Here is a 16,416-nt window from a genome sequence, read left to right as displayed (position 1 = left end):
CAACAAGCACTCACAAATAAAGAAAGAAGAAAATTAAAATCAATATATGCACCCAGGGGTGCATGAGCCAAGTTGCATGGGATACATTGTAAAGTCAGGAATGATGTGGCATATTTATAATTGTGAAGAACTAACTTTTCGAGTTACTGTCCAGAAACCATATTTGTCTGAAGTTTTCAATCTATTTTTGGTCACTGTGACCTTGACCTTTGACACCAAAATTTTTTGGTATTTTAAATCTATTTTCGGTCACTTTGGCCTTGACCTTTGACCTATTTTCTCCAAAATCAATAGGGGTCTTCCTTACCTGGTACATAACAATATCTTTAAGTATCATTTGATTTGGATTTAAACTTTCTGAGTTATCATCCGGAAACCAAATTTTTCTGAAATTTTCATTCTATTTTTGGTCACTGTGACCTTGACCTTTGACCTATTTTCTCCAAAATCAATATGAGTCTTCCTTACCTAGTACATAACAATATCTTTCAGTATCATTTGATTCGGATTTAAACTTTCTGAGTTATCATCCGGAAACCAAGTTTTTCTGAAATTTTCATTCTATTTTCGGTCACTGACCTTGACCTTTGACTATTTTTCTCCAAAATTAATAGGGGTCTTCCTTACCTGGTACCCAACAATATATCAACGTTTCATTTGATTAGATTTTAAACTTTTCGAGTTATTATCCGGAAACTAATTGTTGACACCCGCCCGCATCACCAAACCAATAGCCGAGTTCAACTTCGTTGCAACTCGGCTAAAAAGAGGACAGAACAGTATGATAAAAAAGTGTTACTATACTCTGGCTATATAATCCTTATACAAAAATTAGGCCAAGGTTTAAAGGTATAGGACTGTCATATAATGACAGTCTTTGCATGTAATTTACTAAATTGTGTACATGACAATATTCATACATATTGCATTATAAATTCGTAAAATTTTATTCTATTGTATTCTAAGTTGCTCGAATAATTTCCATTTTTTCAACAACTAAAAATGTCAACATAGTTGTTTCTTATAGCTAATTTCAATTCTATGTTGTATACATTTGACAAAGTCAGCTTAAAGCTATTAACATGAGTGTTTAAGGTGGTAATTAATAATGTTATTAATTTCATTCTCAACACAACCAAGAATATATGGGATATGATTTTATCATTAAACAGTGGTCAGATGTTATGATTATTTAACATGTACTTGGTAATGATTATGCCGATTCTGCATCACACAATATGGATGATGTCACAATAGCCAATATCAACGACTGGTCCGAAAATCCATATCACATATCAGACCGGCGTTTAGAAATGCATATCGAGCCGGAAATTACGTAATCCCTTGTAACAATCAATGTGTCAAAGTTTTTACGATGGTAAATCAATGTATCAAAGTTTTTACTGTAGTAAATCAATGTTTGAGAGTTTTTGTCATAATGAAATCAATTATAATTAATGTATGTAAGATTTTACCATAGTTAATCAATGTATCAAAAATTTACCACTATAGTAAATCAATGCAGCTAGGTTTTTACTAGAGTAAATCATTGTATCAAGGTTTTTACTACAGTAATGTAATGTACCTTTAAGATGCAAAAAAGTAACCCATGTGTGATAAAAAGAATAGCATTTTATAAGGTCAGCTCTCAGACTCCGTATCAAATTTATAAAACAAACATCATAAACGCTATACCGTTTGTTAACAATATCTAAGTATTAAAAAAGTGTAGTATATGATAAATAGAATATTACATGCTAAAATCCATGTCATATGTCATATCAGCCTGAGGGCTGATATGAGGTCACTCAGGCTGATATGACATATGATATGGATTGTAGCATGTAATCAGCGGGTTTTTTCTATCCTCTGGTACCAGTACCCATTTAATTGGGAAAAATAGCGTCAAAATTGAACAAATTGAGAATTTTCTACAAATGTTTCGGCAAATGATTTCAACTAAAAGAAAAGAAAAGAAGTAGAACAAAACAAGAAGTATTCATCTCTTTACAAACTTTTTTACGCTAATATTTGCTGTTGTGAGACATAAGGAATCGTCGAAGGCTCATTTTAGAATCGTGGTAGCTCTACAAAACACGCACACTGCCATGATCTGTACTTTCAATTTAATACCGGAAGTGGACATTTTAACTCGTAAAACGTTTCAGACTAAGTAAATTACGATGTCAGTGGTCTATTTTTCGGCATGTGAATTTTTAGTCTCAAAATTGGGGGAAATCAACGGTTTTTGGTATTGGGAATGGTACCATTTATCGGTACCAGTTATTTTAGGGGGGGAATGCTGGAAATATTCTCTATAAAGTGGTCAGTTCTATGATTATGGAGTGATCAGATTCTGTCATTATTAAGTAGTCAGATTTTATTATCATGAAGTTTTCATGTTTATGGAGTGATAGAATTCTGTCGTTATGGAGTGGTAGGATTCTACCGGTCACAGTAGCTCAGTAGTAGATATCATTTAGTGGTAATATTCTACATGTAGTGGTAATATTCTATCATGTAGTGGTAATATTCTACATGTAGTGGTAAGATTCTACCATGTAGTGGTACTATTCTACATGTAGTGGTAAGATTCTATCTTGTAGTGGTAAGATTCTATCATGTAGTGGTAAGATTCTATCATGTAGTGGTAAGATTCTACATGTAGTAGTAATATTCTGTCATGCAGTGGTTAGATTATATCATGTAGTGGTACTATTCTATCATGTAGTGGTAATATTCTACATGTAGTGGTAATATTCTATCATGTAGTGGTAATATTCTACATGTAGTGGTAATATTCTATCATGTAGTGGTAATATTCTACATGTAGTGGTAATATTCTGTCATGTAATGGTAATATTCTATCATGTAGTGGTAAGATTCTACATGTAGTGGTAAGATTCTATCTTGTAGTGGTAAGATTCTATCATGTAGTGGTAAGATTCTATCATGTAGTGGTAATATTCTACATGTAGTGGTAATATTCTATCATGTAGTGGTAATATTCTACATGTAGTGGTAATATTCTACGTGTAGTGGTAATATTCTATCATGTAGTGGTAATATTCTACATGTAGTGATAATATTCTACATGTAGTGGTAATATTCTGTCATGTAATGGTAATATTCTATCATGTAGTGGTAATATTCTACATGTAGTGGTAAGATTCTATCTTGTAGTGGTAAGATTCTATCTTGTAGTGGTAAGATTCTATCATGTAGTGGTAAGATTCTATCATGTAGTGGTAAGATTCTACATGCAGTGGTAATATTCTATCATGTAGTGGTAATATTCTATCATGTAGTGGTAATATTCTGTCATGCAGTGGTTAGATTATATCATGTAATGGTAATATTCTATCATGAAGTGGTAATATTCTACATGTAGTGGTAATATTCTATCATGTAGTGGTACGATTCTATCATGTAGTGGTACGATTCTATCATGTAGTGGTAATATTCTGTCATGCAGTGGTTAGATTATATCATGTAATGGTAATATTCTATCATGAAGTGGTAATATTCTACATGTAGTGGTAATATTCTATCATGTAATGGTAATATTCTATCATGTAGTGGTAATATTCTATCATGTAGTGGTAATATTTTATCATGTAGTGGTAATATTTTATCATGAAGTGATACTATTCTACATGTAGTGGTAATATTCTACATGTAGTGGTAATATTCTATCATGTAGTGGTAAGATTCTATCATGTAGTGGTATGATTCTATCATGTAGTGGTACGATTCTATCATGTAGTGGTACTATTCTATCATGTAGTGGTAATATTCTACATGTAGTGGTACGATTCTATCATGTAGTGGTACTATTCTATCTTGTAGTGGTAAGATTTTATCATGTAGTGGTAAGATTCTATCATGTAGTGGTAAGATTCTATCATGTAGTGGTAGTGGTTAGATTCTATCATGTAGTGGTAAGATTCTATCTTGTAGTGGTACTATTCTACATGTAGTGGTAATATTTTATACATATATATATATAATATACATGGCCTATACTTGTCTGCATTGCTCTGTGTGTCTGTTTTTACAGTGATGGCAAGCATTTGTGCCGGTGGTTCATTGGACTGACATTTGTTAAAATAGAAAACCAGAACCAAAATGTGGACTTGACCTTTGACATACAGTCCTTTACAAACACAGGTGGGAGTTCTGTATTATTTCAGAAGACATAGAATGAAGGAAAAATAGATATTATTTACATTTATATGTTCTATATATCAGAGTCAGACCATGAATAATGTTTGTCATTAAATGTATATACAATATAATTCTGTAGAATAATTGTCGTTAATTACATAACATATTGATTCTTTTGTACTACATCACTAGAAACAATATCATAAATTAGCTATTGTTTATTTATGAAAATGAAATTGGTTACTATAAATATTTAATATTTTTGTATTTTTAAAATGTAGTTCATAAACATGCTTACCATATCAACCTTATGAAGGATGGAATGAAAGTTGAAATCAAACATGTGAAAAGGTGAGTTAAAAAAACAAAGAATGGGAATGTGTAAACCCAGTAGCTTTATTTCGAATTGAACTTCTTAAATTGGAAGATTTTGATAAATTCTCTTTAAATTGACTATTGTGTATATGTTTTTCATTATAGGAAACAGTTGGATCTTTATGTTCCCCAGAAAGTTTTATTACAGAGTAAAAAAGCTGCTGTAGCACAGGTAAATGTAGGTTGATGAATCTTAATACAGTGGAGCCTCGTTAATCCGGACACTTGGGTTCCCAGCAAAATCATCCGGATAAATAAAGCGTCTGGATAACTGAATCGCATATTTTCTATCTTTACATAAGTAACCAATACCCTTACTTTATTGATATGTAGTGAATTAAACACATTTTATCATTTGATTTAACCATTTGCATTAAGTGAATAAATCATAAAAATGTTAACATTTATATGCATTTCAAAGCACTAAAATTAGAATTTACATGTGTAGTGTATTTGCCTATGCTTACATTGTACGTGTATATTAGCACTATAAACAAATACACAAAACTGTTTACTGTATGCACTAAAAACAAATAATGAAACACTGTATGTAATTGAAAAATGATAAAACTATTAGTAACTAACATGATCATTTACACTTCACACTTTTCATCACACCTTTACTTCTTAAAGAGGCCGGTAATCTCCATCTGTCACGATTCATGGGTTCGGCGGTCTGTCAAAACTATCTTCATAGTCCAAAGTTGATTCAAGAATCTCATGTTTGTCATGTCGTTTGACAACATTCTTTGACCAAAATTCAATCTGCCAGAGTTTCTATTTCAAATTCTATAATTATCCAAGCCAATCTTGGGAGGACAAAATCATTTAAGCTTGTAATATTACGAACTAATATAGCTTTTATCTAGCCATGCACACTTATTTGTTTCATGATACGATAATAACAGAACAAAACTCGAGTGAAACCAACATTACGGGTACATACAAAATTTAATTGTCATTTTCATTGAAATGATAATTTTCTCGCTTCTACCCATAGTTTAAAAATTTGTCTACAACATCATAACAAGAATCAATCATACACAGGTACATTCTACATGCGTGACATTTTAAACATTAAAAACTTATACATGTGCATGCACCTACATGTATATTTCACGCCAATCATCAGTATAAAATCCAGAATCTAGAAGTATAATCTACACTCAGCCGATATCAATTTACGAGTCAGTACATCTAATATGTGTAGCAGTTCAATAAAGCGTGTTATTACGACTTGATGTTTAATTTATTAATACTATTAGGCTATTTATCAAGACTATAAAATAATATGCTATAGATTTATCTACAAAATTCAACACTACTTGCAATACGGATTTTATGTGCAAAAATTGGCAATACACTGTCTCGATCGGCATGTGCTATCTAACTGACACCGCATCACATAACTTTTAATTTAAGGGAGGTGTTGACAGGGTACAGGTAATCGCTTCAATTATGTTTTCTTTATAATTTACGCCTTGCTAAAATTGTCTGCCACAGACCTTCCTTTAAAAAAATGCACTATAATGTTTTGTAGTAATAAATGACCGTCCGGATCCAGAACAGGAATTTCCGGACTAATGATCATTGATTAAAAATTACGTTCCCTAGAAAAATCGTCCAGAAGGTGTGGCGTCTGGATTACCGAGGCTTCACTGTATACAGTAAACAGATACTGGTGTTTATTCTGATATTGTACCTGTCTGGGGTTTTTTTCATTCATTTGCTTATGTTACAGGAACATCGAGCCAGTTTTGGTAGTACCACTAAAACAGAGGCAGTTCAGGGTCTCCATCACAGCCGATCAGACACGGAACTGATCAGGAGTAACTCCATGTCTTTCGATCTCTCAGAGGACGTCAGTCAGGATGCGGAATCAAGCCGAGACTCAGTGAAGTCGGGCACCTGTCCAACGTCCACTAATAAAGAAGTCATTAATGGGGATGTTCGCAAGGTCAATTTATTTTTGTATTCAATATTCCATGTAGTTTAGAGTGACATTGAAAATTGTCACCCAGAGAAAACCCATTGTTAACTGCAGCACAGCTGAGGGTGACAATAGTTTTAAGTAGTAACAATTAGCAATGTTAACCTCAGCTATATGCAGTATTTATTATCCTGAATGTCACAAGACTTAAAAACAATTAAATGTGCAAAAAAGTGTCATCATGACATGTGAATGATACTGTAATTACATGTCAAACTTACACGGTACCAATTTTGATGCACCAGATGCGCATTTCGACAAATAATGTCACTTCAGTGATGCTTAAACCAAAATATTGGAAATCCGAAATAACAAGAAATTGAAATGAATTTCTAAATTTTATCACAGCAATTAAATGTGCATCCGTATTTTCAAGCTAGTAACAAAGTACTTAGCTACTGGGCTGTAGAGACCCTTGGGGACTAACAGTCCACCGGCAGAGGCCCCGACCCAGGGGTCGTAATGTAAAACTTACACGGTACCAATTTTGATGCACCAGATGCACATTTTGACAAATATGTCTCTTCAGTGATGCTCAAACCAAAATAATGGAAATCCGAAATAACAATAAACTTGTAAGAACTAAAAAGAAAAACAGAGTGCCAAGGACTTGAGTCAAATTGGGCTAAGGATCAGATATATTATGTTACTTTACAGAGTGTTTAATTGACTATCAAAGATCAAAATTCAGAAACTCTTTCATTTATTTTATTTTTACATTTCCAATGTTTTTGCTTTTGATATCTTTACAAATTGTAATGATAGTCTTTCCTCATGAATGTGCTACCATTGTGAACAATGCGCATATGAATCCTGATTGACATAATAATTTAATTGTAACGGCCTGGAATTCCAACAGATATGAAAGTAGAATGTAAATATCAGAAACGAAGTTTTATATTTGAGAAAATACATGAGGGTATAAACAGTAACATTTCGTGTTGAGCTTCATGAACTAAGCCGTCGTAAAGTATCGCAATACATTTTAAAAAAACAAAAGCATATACTGAAATTCCTGTGAATTTGTATTTGTGATGATTCATGGTTACTGTAAAAGTGGTTATTGACGCATGGGGGAAATTTACACTGATCACGCAGTAAACGCATAAATTTCCCCCATGCATATATAGTTATAAATATTTGATATATTAATATATTTTATTCAGTTACCGCGTATTTTTCCACACGCGTTATGTTCGACGTGGAAAAATTGCGTACTTAACCCCCAGCGTAAATAATCACTTCTACAGTACGAATTGTCAGCAAATTTATTACTGAACTGTGCTACATGTACTGGAGAATATGGAAAATACTGTCAAACTTTACAATGTTTTACATGTTATTTTGTATGCTTACTATAAGGAGAGTTACAATGCCATTAGTGAGAAAAAGATCTACACACTTAAAAATTCACACCTGTTGCCCCAGCAAGCATGCACACATGGCATCCTCTTCCGTGATTTGACATCATGTACTAGTCCTTTGCTTGTCAGTAGTAAATTGATATTCTGTAAAAGTACCACCTCTCAGTTGTTTCAGATGCTTGCTCAGAAGAACTGATACTAGAAGCTCATCTCCCACATGGTTATAGAGAACTAGTTGTGTAAATAGTTTGTATGGGTTACATAACAATATGAAGTTCTGAACATCTGGAGTAATGTGGATTGTTTTTATGAACAGGTTTTAACTGGATCCCCTGTTCCCTCAGACAGCTCAATGCAGAGTCCTAATTCTAAACGGGAAGCTAGTCCTACAGGGAGTGAAAGTCCAGTCAAAAGGTCAAGGTCACAGGATGATCAGGTTTGATTTACTATTGCATTTACTTTTTTTTTTTGGAGAAGGTTTCACAAAGTACAAATGCTTTATAACAGTAAGAGCCAGAGAAAATCTGTTTATAGTGCCTTCATTATTATTGTGTATACCTGTTCTTGAGCTGTGTGATGTTTCAGAGATTATTTTCAGGTGTAGGTAGTCTTTTTTGTCATTTTCGACTTACGCCTATTAAAATTGGGAATTATATTGTCAAAGCATTGGTGCATTACTAGTGGGTGGAATTATTTATGTTTTTGTGTTTTATCAGAACCTCTTGTGTTCATCAATGCACATAGACAGCTCCGCTCTTAGTCCAAGTAAGAAACGGGAAGGGTCACCAAGTGGGCCAAACAGTCTGGTCAAGCGGGCAAAATCAGAGAAGGAGGCCTCTCAGGTATCCTGGCCTGCTGATCATGCATACACTAACCAAGGCTTTTAGGGGGGAAAGTCTCATAAATCTTTAATTCGGGAGGGGGGGGGGGATATTGTGCATGGAACAAGATGACTGAAAGCAAGCAGTTTATAATATTGTATGAAAGAGAATCCGATATTCTGTGATTAAAATCTTGCTTTTTAACTGTTTAGCAGAAAATTGTTTATGAAATGTTTGCACTAGAAACCTAGTACTTTTTAATGAATAAAACCTACAGAAATTCACTGCATGCTTGTGGACTTCGCAAATATTCTCCATCTTTTTGTGTACATCTTGGAGAGCTTGTCGGGCATAGCAAAGCTTACACTTAACATAAGCTTTACAAAATCTCTTTCTACTAAAGCAAATACTTAATGTGCATTAAAAAACAAATCTTTAAACTTTAGGACTGTTCTTGAAGTTGATATCTTCTGGAGTAAAATTATGTGAGAAAATTCCATTTTTCTGTGCACACTCCTTTTCACATGTACATTATAGTTTTCTGATCTAACAGCTTAACTGATGGTGGTTGTATTTTCGTTCATTTAAGAGTGCTGTAGAGACACCCATGAATGTGGATGATATCACGCCTTTAAAACAGGAAGAAGATTCTAAGGTGAAAAATTGTAAAACTGTTTCTAATCAGGTAAAAATTACTTAGTCATGTTCATTTGGTGCAACAAACACATGTACATATATTACATCTTCCAAAATTCAGCAAATAATATTATAGGGTTATTGAACATATATTGGTGAATACTGACCGAATTGGTTTTGAAAAATTCGCAAACTTGTAAATAAATTTTTCAAACCCAACAAGTGTCAATATTCACAAATGTAAGTTCGACAATTCCTTTGATTTATAGCTAAACTTTATTTCAATTGTTTTCTGTTGATAATTTACTCATTATGCCCCTGAGATCGAAGATCGGGGGGCATATTGTTTTTGTCCTGTCTGTCATTCTGTCTGAAACTTTAACCTTGCTAATAACTTTTGAACAGTAAGTGATAGAGCTTTGATATTTCAGATGAATATTCCTTGTGACAAGACCTTTCCATGGGTACTAACATTTTTGACCCCTTGATCTTGGAGTTTGACCTACTTTTTGAAAACTTTAACCTTGCTAATAACTTTTGAACAATAAGAGATAGAGCTTTGATATTTCACATGAGTATTCCTTGTGACAAGACCTTTCTGTTGGTATTGAACCTTTTGACCTTGACATTGGACCTACTTTTAATTTTTTTTTTTTACATTGGTCATAACTTCTAAATGGTAAATATTAGAGTTTTCATATTGTACATGAGCATTTCTTTTGACAAGATCTTTCTACTGGTACCAAGATATGTGACCTTGGCTATCTTCGGAATTGGCCATTATCGGGGGCATTTGTGTTTCACAAACACATCTTGTTTTCTCATTGATTTAGAAACTGAAGTGTTATTGGCACTGATATGAATGTGTGCAATATCAGTTGTGTGCGTTTTCAACGTTCATCCAAATGCATCAATTAATGCTTGTAAAAGGTTTTAGATTGTGAAATCAGTGTCGAAATGTTAAAAGTATTAATTGATTAGATGTCAAAACCAGCTACCACAGTGAACCAAACAATAGCTGATCCAAACTTTGTTTACAACAAAGTGCACAGTAAGGAAAACTTGTACTCGGTGCAGATCCTGTCATTTTTTTTTTAACAGTTGGCATTCTATAATGGTCCAGATATTGCATGCTAAAATTTTCCAAAATTTATAAACATTTTATTATTTAAGAATTATTAGCTATATAGTATAAGGTTATTGAACGTACATTATTGATTATATTGACCACCTATATACAGATTATGCCTATTAACTTGTGTAGTGTCTGCTAAATTAAATGAACGGTTCTGTTTAGTGTAATCTTCTAAACATGTTTTATTATGACGCTTCAGTAAAGAGAGTGCAAGAATTTGAAGTTAAAGCTGCTTTTTGCAACCCAAAAATTACAGCACAGAGTCAATTTGGTTTTGAGGATCTGGCTGTATTTAGAAGAACAAATTGAGGTCTTTAAAAGAAAATAAGCATGAGACCATAAAAAATCTTAAATAAGATTTATCAACTGTGCAGATTTTGCAGTGACAATTTAACAAGAAAAATGATCTGTCATGAATACTCGGACTTTTAATGTAATATTTGAATGAGAGATGGATGGTCAGCATAATTATGATATTACAGTAGTCCGGGTTTTGACATGTAGTGCTTTTCCCTTTGAGTTGTGCACTATTTGACATAATCCACGATACACATAAATTGTAACATTATGAAATGAGTACCATATGTATTAATTACCTAAACATGTCGATGTCATTTTAAGGTGAAATAACACCAGAGAAATTTGATATGGATGAAAAGGGAGGATATGTACAATGATATTTTGAAATTGAAAGCTTTCAGATTTACTTTATTTAGTCAAAAAATGCAGTTTTTAGTGGAAAGTAATCTTGAAAAAATTTAAAACCCCTTCTGGACTCGGAACCTGTGATCTACAGACCAACAGTCGACATGTTAACAGGGATAGGCAATCAGATTTAACAACAGTCAACACGTTAACAGGGATAGGCAATCAAATTTAACCCCTTGCATTTGCAGATACACTTTTTTAAACATCTCTGATCGATTTATTTAAAGTCTAAAAATAAGGGTTATAACATTCAACTAATAGATTAATTGTTAAAATTTTTGGTAAATAGTATGAATTTTTTTTTTAATTCAAGAAGTAAATTGTATTGGATTTTTAAGATAGTTTTGACATTGCATCAATATATCACATCTGTTTGATATTGTGCCATTGTGATATAGCTGTGTTAACAGTCATAAGAAGATAACAAAAGTTGATACAGTTGTTATTAATGTAAAAAAAAAATGTTAACTCGTAGAAAACAATGTGGATTGTTATCACTGGTTTACATGCCAGTTCATTGTAATATTGCATAAATGTTCCATACTTAGGTAATTAAAAAGAGAGGAAGTACTCAGCTTCATTAAAAACTTTACACAATATGATGAATTTATTTTCATTAGAACCTCTGTAATGTATTGTCATTTCATCATGACTGAGAGAATTTGCCCCATCATAGTAAATGGTCTATGACCATTAGACAAAAATTAAATTTAAGTTATTTTTATGATATTATTACCATTTGAGTATTTAAACTGAATAGTAGTTGGAATCCGTTCGGCTCAAGTTCACAATGAATCAACAGAAGTATGAGAATACAAACATTATACAAACTGACCACTATATCCATGGCCAGTGTGTCTTCTCTGGAATATCTCGTACTGTTGAAGGTGTCAAGGGTCAATCTACTCTGGACTTAGCTCAGTATCTTGAGAACTGTTTCACAGACATCAATCTTGATACACAAATTCCAAGAAGATGTAAGATCACAAGGTGAAGGGTCAAACTGGACATAGTAAGATATTGTCTGCTCAATATCGTGAGATCCCTTTGCTTGACACACATCAAATTTGATACACTGGTTGTATTGAAGAAGTAGATGACCTCTATTAATTTTAAGGACAGATAATCAAAGGTTAAGGGTCAAACTACTCTGGACATAACAAAATATTGTCTGCTCGTTATCTTGTGAACCCTTTACATGACAGACATAAAACTTAGTTCACTATAAAGTAGATGACCCCCATCGGTCAAAATGTCTTATGATTTTATGACTCCTGTTCATTTTGAATTCCACAAAGTCATAAATCATTTCACTCTTAATACAAAAGAATGCTGCTTATTGTCTTTAGAACCCTTTGCTTCTTAGAGATCAAATGTTGCCCTTGACTAGCAGATAATCCACATTTTTCACCATCATTACATACATTTTGAATTTAAAACTGATCCTTTTCAATATCGCCACTCATGGCATATATATTTCTAAAACATTTCTTGTTTCAGCATGTGAAGAGATTGCCCAGTGCAGATGTACCAGATTTGATGAGCCCACAAACCAATCAAAACTTACCTGTACAGGTGATGCCCAATAAAAACATCCGCCTCAAGCTCAAATGAGGTCGTGACAAGAAATTTCAAGAAAGGTTCAAGACGGTTAAAGTTTGTTCAGTGATTTGAATGAACTGATATCAGGAAAATGTGGTGCAGTGTTTTTAATCTGGAAGAAATGTACAGTAGAAAATACAAGAAATGTACTGCTTGTGCAATCTAAGTGCTATTAAAACACAACTGAGTTGAGAATGGCAAAACAAGATTCATTCTTGTGTGAAAAGAAAGTATTGTAAGCTTTGTAGTTTCTTCTCAGATATATAAGTAACAAAGATATTGCAGGTTTGTGTCCATCTGATATTCTGTATAGAAGTCTAAATGAAACAAATGTGCAGGAAATGAATCAAGGATATTTATTTTTACTATCATGGTTTTTAAACAATACTTTGCACTCAAATGTGGACATTTCATAAGAAACATAACAAAAATATTATGTCTAAATTAGGAAGTACAGTAGTGTAACCCAATTTTTATCCATTTCATTGCTTACTCTTCTTTGCTGTATAGTTCAGGTGTACGTTTAATCAGAAACAATGCTATAAGAATGTGCTGAACCTGGTGTGGAAGACCCAGATATTCTTTATTTTCATTTTATGAGCTGGTTTCTCAGACATCATATGTGTGTGTGAAGCATCTTCATCAAATATGTGGTAGTTTCATAGCTGTTACTCCAAAAAAAATCTGAAGTTTGTCTCTAGATTTATTCTTATATTGTAGTGTAATTCACATTTATGTTGAGCTTGTAATATATATTGTCATGTCCTTTCAGATTTATAGTTAATTTGTCTGTATTGGTATTCATATTTCTTACGCCCCTGCCATGAAATGGCCAGGGCATACAGTGTTACCCTCTTCCATCTTTCTGTCATAAGTTAGTTTCAGTTAATTAATGTACATATTCATATGAAATTTGGAATATAGATATATCCTGAGGATTTTCAGGTCATGTTTCTAATTTAGTTTCTGGTTAAATATTTTTTGACAGAGTTGTGCCCCTTTGACTTAGAAAATTTCAAACAATTCATAGCTCAGTCACACACATTGACATGTTGAATTAAAATTTGGTGTACAGATACATCATGAGAATGTGCAGGCCTTTTGGTCAGCTAAATTGGCAAAGTTGTGGCCCTTGAGCGGGAAGCCTTCATGTTCCTCTGACTAGTTTCAACATTAACTGTTTATAATTCCTTTCCATTGTACTTGTATGTAAGTTAGAACTTAGTTTGGGGGTATCAGAGTGTGCTGAATTTTCATGTGTATAAGTATATGAGGGGTTCACTGAGAGTGATCATTCTTCTTTTCCTTACTCAAGCAAGTACTTTAGATTCCTTATTTTACACAAGGACATAATATCTAGAAATAACTCGTAGATGTCAGATGATGAAAACATGAATCCGCAAGTAATCTTTTGATCAAGAGTTTTACATGTATTTCGGCAATGTGATAAAAACAGGTGGTTTTATTTCATGAGTGATGCTTCTTGCCTAATTATACAATAATAAACCACTTGCATATACAGTGTATTGAAGAATATGCAGTATTTGTAAATCTGATCTTCATAAAATACTTAGGGTACCAGTTTACAATTTATGAAAATTAAGTGTCATTTGAAAAGGACTTCCATCATTACCTGCTAATTATCTACCAATTTCATCATTACTGCTAATTAATTGCTGAGAGTTGAATTCACTTGTGTTTCTTCATTGTCAAAAATAGTCAGTTTTTCATTTGTCATATTTGTAAATACATCTACTCAGGTTGACTTTTTATTTGATATTTGATAAAGATTACTGTAGACCAGGCAATTTGCTCATATTTCATAGATATTTGAAAATAACAGAATCTAATTCAGTTATATGTAACACTGAATCACATGGCATATAATCATATTTCAGATTTTTTAAACAAAGTTATTGCATACAAAAAACCTTGGGTATACATTCAAACATATCATAACATTTTTGTAGGGAACTATAGACTGAGATTTTGTGACTAGGGACAAGACGTTGTGACATCGCAGACACATTTCTTACGGAAATTTCAGTGACATTATACTTTCTAAATGGGGGTTAGACAATTATTGCAATCATTATCAGGCCACAGTGCAGATAAAATCAGCCCTGGATCTGTTACCATCTAGGTGTGGTGTCACCCCTGGCTTTGAATAATAACACCTAAGCTTACAGCCACTTGGGGGAGAAAAGGTCTGAAGTCTGGAGTATAGCCTGCTAATGGGCATTATATCTGTATACTGTTGAAGTGATAGGATTGCACACAATTCTTGTCAGATTTCTATCTTTTAATTCAAGAAACAGTCGTATGGCATTAAAAAATCAAAGCATCTTTTCATCTATTTTTAACCCAGGTTTACATATTCATGTTTTACTGTGTATTTTTCCACAGCATATTTCAGCAGTGATGAGGTTTCCTACAGGAAACACCATTTAGCACTCATTGAAGTCACCTCTCAGAGAGTATCAAATAATAAACATTGATTTGATCAAAAGAGTGGCATTGTAAATATCTATTCAATGTATGTTTGCAAGTTCATCTTTCACTATGAAACATTTTATCTTGTTTATTTTGGGTCAAAATTTAAAATGTACATACTTTGTAAATGACATTAAAAATAAATAAAATCTGTTTTACAAAACATTTGTGTGGTGTTTATAAATGTTTAGTTTTATCTTTGATTTATTCTAAGATTTTAGCAACAGCTTTCTTGTTTTTATTGGAAGTTATATAAGACTTCGTCAATCTTTTAAGAGTTTATGTTATAGAAGATACCGTCCTGAGGAAACCAAGTCCTTGTGATTCCATTGTCATGTAATAAAAGGCAACTTTTGGAATATTGTCTCCTCTCTGCCCTTGTACCTTTTGAGAGAAAATATGTCATTCAGTGTTCCACACATATTGATCAGAAATTTACAATTTTACTTTTACAAATATAAATACCAGTAAGATGTGTTTGTGAAACACTGGTACCTTAGTATGGCAGCAAAATTGATATTGACAGTTTTTAAAAGTAGGTCACACACACCCCAGTCAAGGTCACGAGATCAGAAACTTTGGTACCCAAAGAAAGGTCTTGTCATAAGGAAAACATACGAAATATGAAAGCTGTAGCATGAACCATTTAAAAGTTGTGGACAAGGTTAAAGTTTGTGAAACGAGGCTCATGGGCCACGTCGCTCACCTGAATTACCTTGGCCCTGATGTTTTCCAGTCTTTATTCCCATGAAAAAATTTTGACTCCATATTGTGGGTGCAAGTCTTGCATAAGGAATCTATATACAAAATATAGACGCCCTACTTTTATAGTTTGGAAGATAAAAAAAAAAAAAAACTTGAATGAAAACAATTTAGGAACATTTGCATTTTGATATGATCTAGTATGGCCTGGTAATCTGGTAATTGTGCCACCTTACCCCAGAATAGAGTAACGTTGGAATTTGCACTACTTGAAGATCCTTGCTTATTAAGATGAGTAATCACAGCCCTGCTGTACTTGAAAAGGTCTTTAAAGATGTTAAAATATATTCCATATAAAAGCTTTGATACCCTATTGTGGCCCCACCCTACCCCCGGGTGTTATGATTTTAACTTGAATCTCCA

General features: G+C 33.1%; 1 protein-coding gene across 4 annotated transcripts in view; it reads left to right on the top strand.

Annotated features, from left to right (window-relative positions):
- The window catches only part of LOC125651749 (poly(A) polymerase type 3-like), a 39,950-nt gene extending 24,496 nt beyond the window's left edge, over nt 1–15,454 (top strand). Inside the window, exons 15-22 of one of the 4 annotated variants that reach the window (XM_048880494.2) lie at nt 4,061–4,170; nt 4,449–4,518; nt 4,648–4,714; nt 6,284–6,499; nt 8,213–8,332; nt 8,613–8,738; nt 9,307–9,402; nt 12,697–15,454. In XM_048880494.2, coding sequence (XP_048736451.1) covers nt 4,061–4,170; nt 4,449–4,518; nt 4,648–4,714; nt 6,284–6,499; nt 8,213–8,332; nt 8,613–8,738; nt 9,307–9,402; nt 12,697–12,810 — 919 coding nt within the window. In that variant the 3' untranslated portion in view covers nt 12,811–15,454. The remainder of the gene's footprint in view (nt 1–4,060; nt 4,171–4,448; nt 4,519–4,647; nt 4,715–6,283; nt 6,500–8,212; nt 8,333–8,612; nt 8,739–9,306; nt 9,403–12,696) is intronic. The other 3 variants (XM_048880495.2, XM_048880497.2, XM_048880496.2) reach the window with 3 other exon arrangements.
- The last annotated feature ends 962 nt before the right edge of the window (nt 15,455–16,416 follow it).

This window comes from Ostrea edulis, chromosome 5 (assembly GCF_947568905.1).
Source record: "Ostrea edulis chromosome 5, xbOstEdul1.1, whole genome shotgun sequence".
Lineage (NCBI taxonomy): Eukaryota > Metazoa > Mollusca > Bivalvia > Ostreida > Ostreidae > Ostrea > Ostrea edulis.
This window is presented reverse-complemented; position numbering and strand designations above follow the sequence as displayed.